This window comes from Pelobates fuscus, chromosome 5, assembly GCF_036172605.1.
Source record: "Pelobates fuscus isolate aPelFus1 chromosome 5, aPelFus1.pri, whole genome shotgun sequence".
In the NCBI taxonomy this organism is placed as follows: Eukaryota; Metazoa; Chordata; class Amphibia; order Anura; family Pelobatidae; genus Pelobates; species Pelobates fuscus.
This window is the reverse complement of record NC_086321.1, coordinates 57,025,607-57,041,371: the sequence shown is the minus strand read 5'-3', so window position 1 is coordinate 57,041,371 and position 15,765 is coordinate 57,025,607. Positions and strand designations below refer to the sequence as shown.

Below are 15,765 nucleotides of genomic sequence, written 5' to 3'. Positions count from 1 at the left end.
TCATAAAACTGAGTATACACTGCTACTAAGGGTAAACCTCTGTCCCTGATTAAGCTGGCATTTATTATCATGAAATGACCACTCATGACTGATTTAAAAGTACACCAGTTATTAATAAAGTGACCACTTGGTCAGATAACTGACAATCAGACCAAAGATGCAATGGCTATCAGAAACGGGGAGTTGGATAGGTAGGCAAAAAAATATCGATATGCATAATGATTTCTTCCAAAATCCAAGATTTTATTAAGATATTGAAGCAAATTATGACAGTGTTTCTTTAATGGGTTACTCCAGGAGCATAATCAATTCCGTGATGGCAAGTGGTCATGGTACTTGGAGTCTGTATGTACAGCGTTTCACTATACTCCACATACTGAGATATAGTCCTTTGCTGGCAAAATTGTAACTCCATTTTCGGCAGCGTCACTAGGGCGTTATGTAAATGATGTCCATATTGGATGCCGGACATCCCACTCAAAGCATGCGGGCGACAGGCCACCCATAGTGGCACACCTCCCCCAATCCTGCGCCTTTCCAAATCCTCCGCTCAGCTCCTCAGCCCATTCTTGCTGACATCACCTGAGGAGAATTGGGCTGCTGGGAGAATTTGGCCTTGGTGCTGAATTAAACAGTTTTTTGGTTGGAGTGGCCCTTTAAATGTTGCATAAGTTTGGCTGTTTCCTAATTTTGCAATTTCCCACTGTAGATTGAGCAAGAGTTATGGAAAGGTTTTATTTACATTAGTTGCATATGAAGTTAACACTAAAACCACATTTACGATTTCTTTAAAAGTATTTGTCTCCTGTTCTATTGAGAATAAAACGCAGTGTTTGTTGTGCTGGAGATTTACTGTGTGACTCACCGCTTGTAAAAACATAAACCTGATTATCTGTCATATGGTTCAGTCTTTATAATCCTGGACAAAGTGGTATAGTGTTTAATTTGCAATTAATTGTAAGGACTGGCCTGTGCAGTTACATTTTCCTAAATGTACACAGTTACAAATGTTTTTTTCCCAATTTCCACTTTTCGCATTCACTGGCTTTTCATATCTAGTGCAGTGATATCCAGTGCAGGCACATAGTGGGCTCTTAGTCTTATGTTAAACTGGAATAAAATACTTTGATATCTCACCAAGGGAGAGTGCCGATGCTATTAGAACCAATAAGCCTTTCAGATGTCTTATGAGCTCTCCTCAAAGGCAACAATAGAAAATTGTTTCCATACTTAGAAAAGATGAACTGATCAAAGTGCAATTTATTTACCTTAATGGGACACTATAGTCACCAAAACAACTACAGCTTATTGAATTTGTTCTGGTGAGTAGAATCATTATCTTCAGGTTTTTTGCTGTAAACACTGTCTTTTCAGAGAAACTGCAGTGTTTACATTATAGCCTAGTGATAACTTCACTGGCCACTCCTCAGATGGCTGTTAAAGATCCTTCCTGGGTCATGGCTGCCTAAAATGCATCCAAACATTCAGTGTCTCCTCACTCTGCATGCAGACACTGAACTTTCCTCATAGAGATTCATTGATTCAATTCATCTCTATGAGGAGTTGCTGATTGGCCAGGGCTGTGTTTGAATCATGCTGGCTCTGCCCCTGATCTGCCTCTTTGTCAGTCTCAGCCAATCCTATGGGGAAGCATTGTGATTGGATCAGACTACCACTTCTGATGATGTCAGCAGACTGCTTGTTTTTCTGAGGCAAACAGCATGCAGAGTTACAGCTTCAGGCTTGAATACAGTAAGATTTTGCTATATTTATGGAGGCATAAGGGGCCCAAGGGGGCTAGATGGTGGTTTTAACACTATAGGGTCAGGAATACATGTTTGTGTTTCTGACCCTATAGTGATCCTTTAACAATGCATTGAGCTAAAATAAATAAAATAAACCCCTTGAAAATGCTCAAACCTACTCACAAATTTGCAACTCTTTCAGAGCGAAAAAAGTCTTGGTTTGTATATTATACCGAAACAAATGTAATTTATAGAATGAAAGACATTATACAAAAACAGGGGTGCCTGGGATGTGATGTGCACACTATAACTTTCTCTAACAAACTGCTTTGTAAGCAGTTCAGTACTATTTTCAGAGCTGTGGTGGGGTGAGCACTGTGCTACCAAATTCCAGTGAAATTAGCCCTTTTATTACCCCTTTTGGGTTATGGTTTTAGGTTGCATTAGGATTGCAGAGTTTGGAGTAAACCTGGCTGAACTTGATATGAGCTGTATTCCACAGCATGAAGAACAAAGATACCTTATATACTCGAGTATAAGCTGACTTTTTCAGCACATTTTTAATGCTGAAAAAGCCCCCCTCGGCTTATACTCGAGGTCTCCGGTCTCTCCTGCTCATCTGCGGGCGTCTGCAGCCTCTGTGGGTGTACCTGGGGCGCACCGCTGCGTTCCAAACCTCGGAATAGCAGTGAGATGTGACGGAAGACGAGGCGAGTTCAAAGCAAATGAGTGAAAGCACGCCTATATCTCCTGTCCACGATGCTAGAGCCTTGTTTCCCACAGGTGCCGACCCTCATGCTCCACACTAACCTCTCAGTCAAGAGAGGTAAATAAACACGCTGTTACTAGGTCTTTTCTAATTTCTCCTTCTCTCTTTCTGGTTTTGATATGCTTACTCTACTGTGCTTTCATGTGTTATATAAAAGTACAGTGTGTTGAACGTAAATGACAAGTCACAGAATGAGTTGGCTTACCAAAAATGTTGTTATAGTGTAAGCTTTTTTTCATAACATTATGTATATTAAAGCGGTGGACAGGATTTTCCATTTTTCAATTTTACTATCCACAGAGAACTCTTTTTTTTTTTTTTTTTTTTGTCTGTTGACTTGAACCATCATGATGGAGTCAGCTACATAGGCTGTCACAGGATTTTACACATAGGTGTGATTACAGGATATTGCACATAGGTTGTATACAGGATATTACACATTTTAAAATGCCCCCAATAATGCCTCAATTAATGTCATTTTATTGGTATCTATTTTTATTTTTGTTTTTTAAATTTACCAGTAGCTGCTGCATTTCCCACCCTAGGCTGATACTCGAGTCAATAAGTTTTTTCCCCCCCCAGTTTTATTAGGTAAAATTAGGTGCCTCAGCTTATATTCGGGTCGGCTTAAACTCGAATATATACGGCACTTCCAAAACAACAAAGTCACCTCACAAATATTTTTACCATAATAATTATTTCATCACATATTGAAAGGACATTTTTTAAATGAAGAAAAACTTATCTCTACCTTTGATATACACGTACCTTAGGTTGGACAGTGTGTCCTATCCACTCCTCTTCCTTAGAGATTAAAGGGACATTATAGGGCACCCAGACCACTTCAGCTTAATAAAGTGATGTGGGTGCATATTCCCAGGTCCCTTAACTCTGCAAAGGTAATTATTGCAGTTTTTAATAAATTGCAAGAATTACCTTTGTGGATTAACTCCACCTCTAGTGGCTGTCTATCGCTTTTGGTAGTTTAACTGGTGCTGGATGCCCTCACGCTATGCATTATATAATGCTTGCCTATGGGGGAAGTTCTAATGTGAAAGTGGCCATTGCCGCACATGCGCATTAGGTCGCCCCCACAGATGTCGGAGGCGGAGTCCGAGTCGGAGCCAAGGGACAATGGCAGTGGACTTAGGTAAGTGACAGAATGGTTTTTGTAACCCCTTCTGCACCACGGGGAGTGGGACACTATAGAGAACTACAGTGCCAGGAAAACAACAGGAAACTATAGTTTCCCATTAAGTAGGAAAATAGTATATCAAATTGCACGGGCTTTTTTTTTTTTGAATTCTTTATTTTTGTTGTGCATGGTTTGACAAAATGATATACGTTGCCACAATAGCAAACATAATCAAGTTAATATCACAGATTCATACATATGCGGCAATGAGGTGAAAGCACATTTTTAAACATTTTTAAGCATTTTTAAGCGTGGTAAGACTATCTAGCGATAAATGACATGCAATTATCAGCATTAGTAGGTGTACGAATAGAGAAATTATAATTTTTATAAATGCCAGAACAAAAGATATAATATCATGCTAGGCAGGTCTCGATTTGTAGTTTACATGTGTGTACATGCTAGCTGCAGTCGCTAGTTGTATAGTAACTGACAGACAGGTATAACAGGCATAGTATTGCATAAGAATAAACGACATATTTTTTTAAGCTGGTTAAGAGGAAGAGTATAGCAACGCATATAGCATCATGCTGGGCGCTGTTAGACATGGTTGTGGAATATCAATAGCTAAGTACAGGTGTTCCACAATGAGTACTTTGCTCATGGGCTCTCAGTATACCTCCCATTGTATTGTGTGCATAGTAGAAAACATGTAGGGAATTAAAATGGGGCACATGAAGAACTAGGCATGAGAATAACCAGTGATGGCTGATAGTTGCGCTGGTGCACAGTTTAGTAGATGGCAGAAGACAGTTAATCGGTTGCTTAACTAGTAGTTGTGTCCGTAATCAATTTGTAGTAGCCAGGTTAACTGTTTATGTGCCTGATGTACCCAATGTGTGTATTAAGAGATACTGCTGATATAGTGAGCCCCTAAGCTTGAAGTGTTGGCATGCTGGTTCTGAGTATTAAGCTGCTTATAATGTGTCACCCTGGCTGGTCTAATATGCATGTACTGGTACAGGCTTTGAGAGTCATTTGTATTGCAGGCGTGATACCTCGCCGTTACGAGCCGGCTTACGGTTAGCCGATACCCAGTCGGTCACATCAGTATGGCAGGGAACGATTGTCCATCAGGGTAGGGATCCGGGCAAAGTCCCTGAAAAAGCTTGTTGCCGGGTGTCACATGGAACCCTTCTCTGGGGCTGCTGCACCGCAGGACTTGTGTACGGTGGGTTTGTGGTCTCGCTCGCGGTTTGTCGTGAGTCCCTGGCGTGGGTAGTCGCTTTGCGATGTCCTGACCATCCAGTGCCACGGCTGTCGGCGGCTCGGCTGTACCTCCGTTCGCTTGACTCGTTGATGGGACAGGTAAAGGCTCCCTTGGTGGATTGGTTTGCGGGGTATGGGGGACACATGCTCTTCAGACCTCTAAGTATCTGTGCAGAAGACTCACTGAGTGCTGTGGGCTCGATGAGAGAGCAGCTATTCACCTTGATCCCGGCGCACATGGCGTCCGCCATCTTGTGTGCTGCGCCCGTATCCCCAATCGGGGCGGTGAGGTCATTGGGCGTGGATTGCATAGCCACTGGGTGAGGACCGGGATCACCCCCACCGGTCCATAGGGGGGGGGAACAGGGCCGGATCCACTTGGAGCTGGGCCTCTGGCTGGGCGCGGTCAGGCAGGATAGCGGGGCAGCGGCCGTCCGCCCCACTCACTGCCGGTGAAGGCCCTAACTGGAACATCGAAGCCCTCATCTCCAGGGGACTGAAACTCAAAGAGCCGGTCTCGCCCTGGATCCAGTATGCCCTTTGCACTGAGGGCCCTTGCTGTCAGTCTATAGTTAGTTCAGATTCCATGTTTATAGACTTTAAAAGTTGGTGAGTTTCAGGAGCTGCTCAAACTTGTGACCGCTCAGCTCGGCGGTCCGGCCCCACCCCCAATTGCACAGGCTTTTATTGGCAAAAATGATATAAAATAAACATAAGTCTTTTTTTTTTTTTTTTTTATCCGACAGACTGAATCAGAATCTGATTTTGAACAATATAAATCAAACAAGAAAGCAGTCCTTTGCTAAATAAAATAGGTATCTTCACCTTGTAGATTAATTAGCCAATTATTAGTAAGGAAACTAACAAAGTTCATAGCAAATGTAAGAAAGTAACAGAAAATAGGGGTTTACCCCAGTCTTGATGCAAGTCAGTGATTCCTGCACAAAGCTATTTTCCCATATGGAAAGAACTAATATAGAGTCTGGCAAAACTGTCTGTGTCTGAGTGCAAAAAAAGAGGGTTCATTTAGTTTTCAGCAGCTGAGTAGAAAATATTTGAAGTCCAGTGGAGAAATGCAGGAAACAAGGTGAATATAAGGATCCAATTTGTAGATTCTGAAGGAATCACATGATAGGAAAATGGAAAGTCTGTTCTGAGTTGTTCTGGAGAATCTGAGACCTGAACAATTAGTTAGTAGAAACATGCAAGGCATGGCAGGCTGCCGTCAGCTCATTAAGAGTGCCCAGGTTCACTGACAGGACCTGTGTAGGGAAAGAACAGAATTATTTAAAGAGGCAATAGCATTAAAATACATGTTCATGGGGGGGGCGGGGCCTGACTGCAGAGCTGGAAGGAAGCAAGCCTTAATAGCTCCAGCTATCTGAGACAGAAAAAGTTGAATTTCACAACTAAAACAGCGATTACTGGACGCAAACAGGCCACCAAGGGAGAGGTGACATCCAGGGGCACAGAATGATGCCACACAAGCGACAGCCAAAGCACCAAACACCAGGACCCATGGTGAGACCTACCACCAGTATAGGCGCAGGAGGGATGGCCGCCCTCACACTGCTGCAACTCGCCTAAAATCAGCACGAGAACCCCTGTCCCCCCCCCCCTTGGATCGGTGGGGGTTATCCCGGTCTACCCCCATAAGTCCTCCCTGTACAGCTATGATCAAGCAACAACACAGCAAAAGCCCAAACAAACTCTCCATGTGGCTCACAAAATGGCCGGCTGCCCCACCGATGACACAAGCAAGGCAGAGCATGAGACGGTTGTAACGGACCGTTTCAGCATAAAAGGGGAAAAATCCGTTTAGGCGATAATCCCCTTTTCACAAAAAGGCACAGCTACTGTAAAAGCACCAAAACTCACGAATTGGATATAGGTGAATGCACCAAACTCCCGAACTGCATACAAGGGAATAAGGTAGCACTCCAAGCTGGAACCTCACGAATAGCTGCTAGCAGACAAACAGGAAAAGCTCCCAAGCGGCTTACACTCCTGGCAGTCAGTCCCTATCAGCATACAGTGAATCCCCCCAAGAATGAGACAAGGCTCCGTGTTGAGGGTCAAGCAGTGGTCTGTCTATTCAGGGCTACCTGCCCCTGTATTTATGCAGGTCTCCCACCTGGTGGACACTCCCCTAGGGGACCAGATGGAAGACTGAAACAGCAGACAGACATGTATCATTTTCGTACACACAGCCACAATACTTTCCCACCATGCATCTTGGTTTCCTCCTCCCTGCCCTGGAGATAATTAATGAAGTAATTCAATTATCTCCTAAGACAAAGGCCAGACTCCATTATGCACATGGTGACACAGAAACAGACTATCACTTTAAAATACATACAGACACATTTTATACACAAAACACAGACATGTAACATATCCCCAGATAGCTTAGGTCTGGGTGCACATTATTAGGTGAATGGCACCCAGATCACACAAATACATTTTAATTGCCATGGAGCCAAAGTCTTTAATTATACGAACAGGCTCCATGGCAGGCTATCTGGGTTACTACAGTTCACATAAAACATAAACTACCGAATTTCCCTCCATTCACCAAATTCATACGAATGAGAACCAGGGGCTGGAGGTTCAGCGGTGCCTGCACGTAAAAGTGTCCGATTTTGGTGCATGAAAGACGTGCGGAAAAGTGTTGGCTGCCCGGGGAGCTCCAGAACAGCGCCACCTAGCGGCCGCTAAGTGTAACAGCGGCCACACAGTTAACAGGCAATTAACCGCAGCTTCAGGGAGGTAAATTGGCAGCACACACCAGCTTCTGGGTGGCCAATTAACAACGCCGGACGGCTTCCCACGGCTCTGGGGAGGTTGGTGAACGGCTGTTTGTTCGGTAGATGAAATCTACCGAACTGCTGTGCAGAAAGGGAGAAATAAATCCTTCTGCACAGTAAAATTAACCCTTTAGCTGCCGGTCCATAGTCCAGAGGCAGCAGGCGGGCAACCAGGCTCCTCCAATACAATGTGGCGAGATTGGTTTCGTCACAACGGTGCTCCGGCTAAACAAAATATTCCAAGCCTTCTGGCAGAAACTAGAGGCCCGCATGAACCCCTCTCCGCCAGAGACTTTGTCCATGAACCTACCACACTGCTTGCCCCAAAAGGGCAAGCGTCGAGACACCATGACCCACCTTAATAACACCATCACGGCAGACCAGCACCCACAAGGGGCCACCTCTGGAGCATGCTCCCGGAACTGGCCTAACAAAAAACGCTGCAGACCTCCTCATCCTCGAGCCTGGGAGCAGCAGGAGCCCCGGCGGGGCGAGGCTGACCCGAGTCGGCCGGAGGGGCGCACAAGCGCAAGGCCCAAACGTGCGGCAGAACATGGCAGACCCTCCCAGAGTTCGGGCAGACCGCAACAGTGCCACGAGGCGCGCCAGGCAAAAGAACCCGCAGGAAGGATCTCAAGCTTCTCCTTGAGCGCATTCCCGCCCGGCACAGTAACACGAGCAGCATCGAGGCATCCAACGAGCCGACACATCGACACACTGGGTTCAGAGGTCCCAGGGAATAGCCTCACAGAAACCACCAAACCAGCAGTGCTCACTCCGCTTGCCTGGCTGTCTTCGGACAACAAGTCTCTCAAAGCTGGACTCAGAAGCACCCCAGCGGGGAATTGGCTGACCAGGAGGGCAGAGCATTGCAAATTTCCTTGACTGGCATCATACCACTACCCCTACCTACTTGATGAGTATATTTCTTATGTTCTCCGTGGTTATATTCTTGTAGCGTTACTTACCTTATCCAGGGGCGGGCCGCGGTCCTCTCTTCGAGCCGCGCGCGGTCCTGCTGCTGCACGAGCCGCATGCGGCTCATCCGACTGCTGCAACAAGAAGGCGGGCAGTGACCGTGAATAGCGGTCACGTGTCGCGCCTGAATCTAAGAGCGCGCCGCGGGTCTCGGGAGCGCTCTTAAAGAATCAGTGGGAGCCTAAATGGGAAAAAGGCTCCCATTGGCCCCTGTCATGCCACACTCCCCATACACTTACCTTTTGGGGGTGTGGATATGACCGGAGCCAATCAAATTAATTTAGAAGGTACTTATACTCACCTTTTTCCCTTAGTCCTTGCCCTATCGTGGTTTCTGTTGCAGTTCCCTTTAGCACTTGTTGTGTTCAGTTGTGTTCCTTCGTATTGACCTTGGCTTTGTTTCTGACTACGTTATCTCTTTATCCTTATCTGTTCTGTTTGCCGGCTTGCTGTTTACTGTGTACCAGACCCCGGCTAGTCCTAGTTTACACTGTCTCTTTGTGCCCTTGACCTCGGATCGTTCCTGACTCTGTCTCCTCTCCTATACGTCGAGTCCGGCCATTCTAAGGTCCGGTAGACGTATCTCTCCTCTGTGTTGTCTTTTGTCGAGTTGAATCCTGCGAGTTGGGGTATATTTTCGTTACAATTCTCCCTTGAAGGGTACATTTATGACATCCCCGGGGGCCCGTTGGGGGGCTTTATCACAATGTGTGACGCTCACTGTACCAACGACTTTCTATTTACAGCCTGTTGATAACTCAATGTAGTTTATACAAATAGTATAAAATCGTTTAGACATACCGTATATACTCGAGTATAAGCCGACCCGAATATAAGCCGAGGTTCCCTAATTTTACCCAAAAAAACTGGGAAAACTTATTGACTCGAGTATAAGACTAGGGTGGGAAATGCAGCAGCTACTGGTAAATTTCTAAATAAAATTAGATCCTAAAAAAATTATATTAATTGAATATTTATTTGCAGTGTGTGTGTATGAGCGCAGTGTGTGTGTGTATGAGCGCAGTGTTTGTGTGTATGAGCGCAGTGTGTGTGTGTATGAGCGCAGTGTGTGTGTGTATGAGCGCAGTGTGTGTGTGTATGAGCGCAGTGTGTGTGTGTGTATGAGCGCAGTGTGTGTGTGTATGAGCGCAGTGTGTGTGTGTATGAGCGCAGTGTGTGTGTGTGTGTGAGCGCAGTGTGTGTGTGTGTGAGCGCAGTGTGTGTGTGTGTGAGCGCAGTGTGTGTGTGTATGAGCGCAGTGTGTGTGTGTATGAGCGCAGTGTGTGTGTTTGTGTTGCAGAGCCTTGGTGGGGGGTGGGAATTTTTATTATTTTTTTTTAATATTATTTTAATTTTTTTTGTTATATAATAATAATTATTATTTTTTATTATTATTTTTATTTTATTTTTTTTTCTTCCCCCCTCCCTGCTTGATACTTGGCAGGGAGGGAGGCTCTCCTTCCCTGGTGGTCCAGTGGCATTGGCAGTTCAGTGGGGGGAGGAGGGGGGCTGGCTGAGAGTTTACTTACCTCTCCTGCAGCTCCTGTCAGCTCCCTCCTTCTCCGCGCCGGTCCGTGCAGCTCCTCTGTCAGCTCACACTGTAAGTCGCGCGAGAGCCGCACTATGACCCCGCGGCTCTCGCGAGATTTACACTGGGAGCTGACCGAGGTGCTGAACGGACCGGCGCAGAGGAGAAGGGAGCTGACAGGAGCTGCAGGAGAGGTAAGCGCTCGCTGCCAGCCCCCAGTCTTTATTATGACTATGTAAATTGCCATAATACAGACACTGACTCGAGTATAAGCCGAGTTGGGGTTTTTCAGCACAAAAAAGTGCTGAAAAACTCGGCTTATACTCGAGTATATACGGTAACTGCCCAGTTTTCTATGTTGTAGACAACCCAATGTAGTCAATGCATAACTGTTTAGACAAAGCTGACTAGCTTACTACACTGTCGATAACCCATTGCCGTTAATGTAAATAGTTTATAATTGATTAGACACGTGTGCCTAGCTTACTATGTTTCTTTTAAAACAAAAATGTGCAAACCCTTCATGCCACTGTTTAGCCTATGTCTAAATATAAGAGCATGATGTTGTGGCGTCTGTCTATGCTTTGTAATCACCTGCACGTCAAAAATTAAGAATCAAAACAAAAATACATGTTCATGGCACATTGTTTAAGACTCAGACAGTTTGGCTCTATGGTATCCCCTGCTTCTGTGAATGACATCCAGTATGTGAATGCTGTATCAAAAAAAAGGAGAACCTCTTGCTTATAAAACATGCATAGGTTCAGAATATCTTACTCAGGTGTCTTTAACTTGGTCTAAGAATGGCAGACAAGAGCAAGCAAAGTAACACTAATAACAGCTCTAGAAGGCAGAACAGTATGCAGGTCTGTCTTTTAAGTTGTGCATGATATAACAGTAGAACACAAAACCAATGAGTTACATCAGAAATCTCCGTAGAGTAGACTTTGTCTAAGAGGTTTATAACAAGAAAATGTAGCATTTTGTTTCTCAAAAATTTCCAGCCATCAGGAAAAGGTAAGGAGGAAACAGCAAAGACACAACAAAGTTTTCTACTGCAAAATCAATATTTACATTAGAACTTAGAAACTACATTTTTTTAATTTAAATCATTTTGCTTTTTTGTCCAGGTGAACTTCACCATAGACCAGATCCGAGCGATCATGGACAAGAAGGCCAACATTAGAAATATGTCTGTGATTGCTCATGTTGACCACGGCAAGTCCACACTCACCGACTCTTTGGTGAGCAAAGCTGGTATTATTGCATCTGCCAGAGCAGGTGAGACACGTTTTACGGACACACGCAAGGATGAGCAGGAACGCTGCATCACTATTAAGTCCACGTAAGTACCAACAAGTTGTTTAAGAATAATCAAAAGATTTTAGACTTGCTCGTGTGCTTCATGTTCATGAAATATTTCCAGCTCCGCTATTTTGATCTGCATTTTGAAATTGAATTTTTCATTGCTGGCACTTACTGTTTAGTTAATAAACATTTTATTGTGAAATTGTGTCTTTCCTGTGTAGGGCTATATCCTTGTTCTATGATCTGTCAGAAAATGACTTGGCCTTCATCAAGCAAAGTAAAGATGGGTCTGGTTTCCTCATTAACCTGATAGACTCCCCGGGACATGTGGACTTCTCCTCCGAAGTGACCGCTGCTCTCCGAGTCACCGATGGTGCACTTGTGGTGGTGGACTGTGTATCCGGTGAGCTGTTAAGAACAAAGAATGCATCGTTTAAATGGTTCTTTATAATAACTGTCTCAGAGTATGACTAAGATAGGTCTTGTTATTAATATTACTACTTATAAATTGCCAACATATTCCGCAGGGTATTAACAAGCAAGTAGTTGCAACAAGACAAGTTGGACATACAGGAACAGAACATATTGACTGACCTGCTCGACAGAGCTTACATTATATTGTCTTACAGACACATGATTCCGTTATCAAATTGTTTCTCAATTTTTTCTTTCTTTATAAAATAAAGACCTGCTCCTGTTGAACATTAAAATATTTTCTAAAAATGCCTTAGCCTCACAAAACAATACCAAATGCTGCCCATTAGGGGTTAAATTTACCAAATGCTACAGAATACAGCCTGATGGCTCAACTGAGACATGCACTAGACTGGCTTTAATCCCAAAATCAGTTTTTCGAGCTCCCTCTGGAGTCCTTTCTGGCGCTGCCGGACTCATTGCCGGCCCTTCTTCATAGACCACACCGTCTCCTCACAGATAATATCCTGCAAATACCCCTCCTAAGTACCTCCTTCAGCGCCTGGAAACAAGTTTGATCAAAACTGGGAGCCAATCCTGTTTGTTCACTGCACATGCCACTCCATCACAACCCTAATTTTCCTCCGGGTAGTCACTACACCTTCACAACGTGTGCTGACCATGGGCTTGTGATTCTGTGCTCCTTTGTTGATTACAATGCTCAAACATTTTTAACGCTTGCAGAACTCTTCCCTTGCCTTCCACTTCCACTTTGCTTACATTCGGGTGCGACACTACTACTATACTGTCACACAGACTTTTACTACCACCAACTGGGAAAACACATTAGACAAAATGTTGTGCTCCTCTATTACGGTTTCTTACTCAATCTCAAAACTTTACATACTTATACGACACATTCCAGAATGGAATAACCTCTAGATGGAAATGGGGAAATGGAAGTCTTACTTTCCAAGCTTAAAGGAACGCTATAGGGTCAGGAACACAAATATGCATTTCTGACCCTATAGTGTTAAAAACACTATCTAGCCGCCCCTCCCTCCCCCTCCCCCCCCCCCCCCCACACACACATTATTCATTGCCCACATGAATAAAGCAAAATCTTACCTTTATTCCAATCTGCTGGTGTTGGCTCTGCCACTGATCTACCTCCTCTGAGGAGTGGCCATTGGAGATGTTCCTAGGGAGCAATGTAAACACTGCCTTTTCTCTGCAAAGACAGTGTTTACTGCTGAAAGCCTGCAGGGACGGACTATACTCACCAGAACATCTACATTAAGCTGTAGTTGTTCTAGTAACTATAGTGTCCATTTAAGTCCAACAGATATACATATAGCACATCAAACAAGTCAGTTTTTACCCATGGTCTTTGATAGGGGCTTGTTCCTTACCATTTTACATTATGCTTACTATTCCCCCTATTGATTCCACCTCATGGCTAGGAAAGAATCAGCGACAACTGTCTGTGGGAGTGTGCGCTCATTCAAACATTTTGGACCGAGGTGAAAAGGTACCTTGTGTCAGGGTACCTGAGGTCTCTACCTCCGAGAGAGGTAGAGACTTAGTCGTTCATCCATCCGGACGGCCTGATTTCCCTCTTCCTCGCGGCCCATCCGGTCATGCAAAGCCGGCCGCGAGGGAGTGACTCCCTTTTATAGTATGACGTCCGGAAGTCGACGTCAGGACGTCAACCCGGAACGACCTGTCACTCAATTGGTTCAGGACCAATCAGGACTCGTCGGAGGTGTGTCTACTTATCTGAACAGGGCATTTAACAGTGCTTCTTTCATTAGCTCATTGCCCTGTCGTGGTTCTAGCTTGTTCTAGTCACTCAGTGCTCGTGTTTTCTAGTGATCCCTTTTGGTTTTGACCCGGCTTGTTTGCTCTACTCTGCTTATCTCTGTTACCCTTGATTCGGCTTGTCTATCGCTTACCTGTCTTCTGTTACCCTCGACCTCAGCTTGTCTTTGACCATTCTCTACTGTACTACTTACGTTAGTCCGGCCATTCTAAGGTCCGGTATACGTATCTGGCTACTGTTTGTACTCTGCGTGTTGGATCCCTGTCCCGATCCTGACATTACGACAGGGCCAATGGATCCTGCAAGTACAAACAGTCAGCTTGGTTCTCCTGATCCTAGGTTTGAAGCCATGGATCACAGAATGGATCAGATGGCGCTAGCGCTACAGGCGTTATTATCTCGTGCCAATAATCCACCAGAGGAGTTACGTACTACTCCTATCTCTCCTGTAGGTTCAGGCCTAGAGGTAGCCACTGTAGGTGCTTCTTCTCGCATTACCCCACCAGTACATTATGGTGGTGCTCCTGAGAAGTGTCGTGGTTTTTTAACCCCTTAAGGACACATGACATGTCTGACACGTCATGATTCCATTTTATTCCAGAAGTTTGGTCCTTAAGGGGTTAAACCAAATTAGTATCCACTTTGAATTGCAACCTCGCTCCTATCCTACGGATAGGGCAAAGGTGGGATTTATTATCACCTTACTCATTGAGAAGGCTCTGAGATGGGCCAATCCACTATGGGAGAACGATAACCCGTTAGTATATAACTATAACGCATTTGTAGCTGCTTTTAGAAGAACTTTTGACCCTCCAGGTAGAAAGGTTAATGCAGCCAGATTACTGTTACGCTTGAGACAGGAGAACCGAACACTTGTGGATTATGCACTAGAGTTCAGGTCTCTGGCGTCAGAGGTCAAGTGGAATGAGCAGGCGTATATGGACGTATTTTTGAATGGGCTATCAGATGTAATCCTTGACGAGGTTGCTACTAGAGAACTTCCTGAGAATTTAGAGGATTTAATTTCGTTCATTTCTCGTATAGATGAACGTTTAAGAGAGAGACAGAACACTCGAGAGAGGAACCGGAGACCTTCCTTTAGGTTAGCTCCCGCATTTCTAAGTCCTGACTCCACGGTCTCATTGCTCCCTGAACCTATGCAGATAGGCTATACCCGCCTCTCTGAGGAGGAGAGACAGTACAGGAGAAGGGAGGGGTTATGTATGTACTGTGGAGCCAGAGGTCATTTACTCTCGAACTGTCCTAACCGCCCGGGAAACGCTCGCACCTAAGTTTCTCTAGAGGACAGGCCTTGGGTGTTTCTATTTTGTCCTCTACTCCTAATTATAAAGATCACAGGCTTCTGCTACCAGTTTCCTTAACCTGGGAGAAGGAAGTGGTAAAGGCTATGGCCTTGATAGATTCCGGAGCTGCTGAGAATTTTATCGACCAAGCCTTTGCTACTAGACACAATATCCCATCCCAGTTAAGGGAGACACCCTTGGCCGTTGAGGCCATAGATGGTAGACCATTACTGGACCCCGTTATCTTTCGTGAGACCATACCCATTAACTTAAATGTTGGTATCCTACACGTGGAGAATTTATCTCTTATGCTCATTTTGTCCCCTTCTGTTCCCATAGTTCTGGGGTATCCATGGTTGAAGAGACATAACCCTATTATCGATTGGGAATTAGGGGAGATACTCTCGTGGGGTCAGAGCTGCCAGGAGAGGTGTTTACGCAAGGTTTCTCCATTGGCTAATATTAATACACCAGGTAGTTCTACTCAGTCCACAGAGAAACAGATACCGTCCCTGTACCAAGACTTAAAGGCAGTATTCGACAAGAAGAAGGCCGATTCATTACCTCCACACAGGTCATTTGATTGTAAAATTAAGCTTCTACCTGGCACTATGCCCCCGAGGGGTAATGTATATCCTTTATCTGTTCAGGAGAACTCTGTTCTAGAGGAATATATTCGTGAGAAT

At 44.8% G+C, this 15,765-nt stretch overlaps 1 protein-coding gene across 2 annotated transcripts in view; it reads left to right on the top strand.

Moving 5' to 3' along the window:
- The window catches only part of LOC134610721 (elongation factor 2-like), a 40,294-nt gene that overhangs the window by 643 nt on the left and 23,886 nt on the right, over positions 1–15,765 (top strand). For both annotated transcript variants that reach the window (XM_063453879.1, XM_063453880.1), the window contains exons 2-3: positions 11,362–11,576; positions 11,761–11,942. In XM_063453879.1, coding sequence (XP_063309949.1) covers positions 11,362–11,576; positions 11,761–11,942 — 397 coding nt within the window. The remainder of the gene's footprint in view (positions 1–11,361; positions 11,577–11,760; positions 11,943–15,765) is intronic.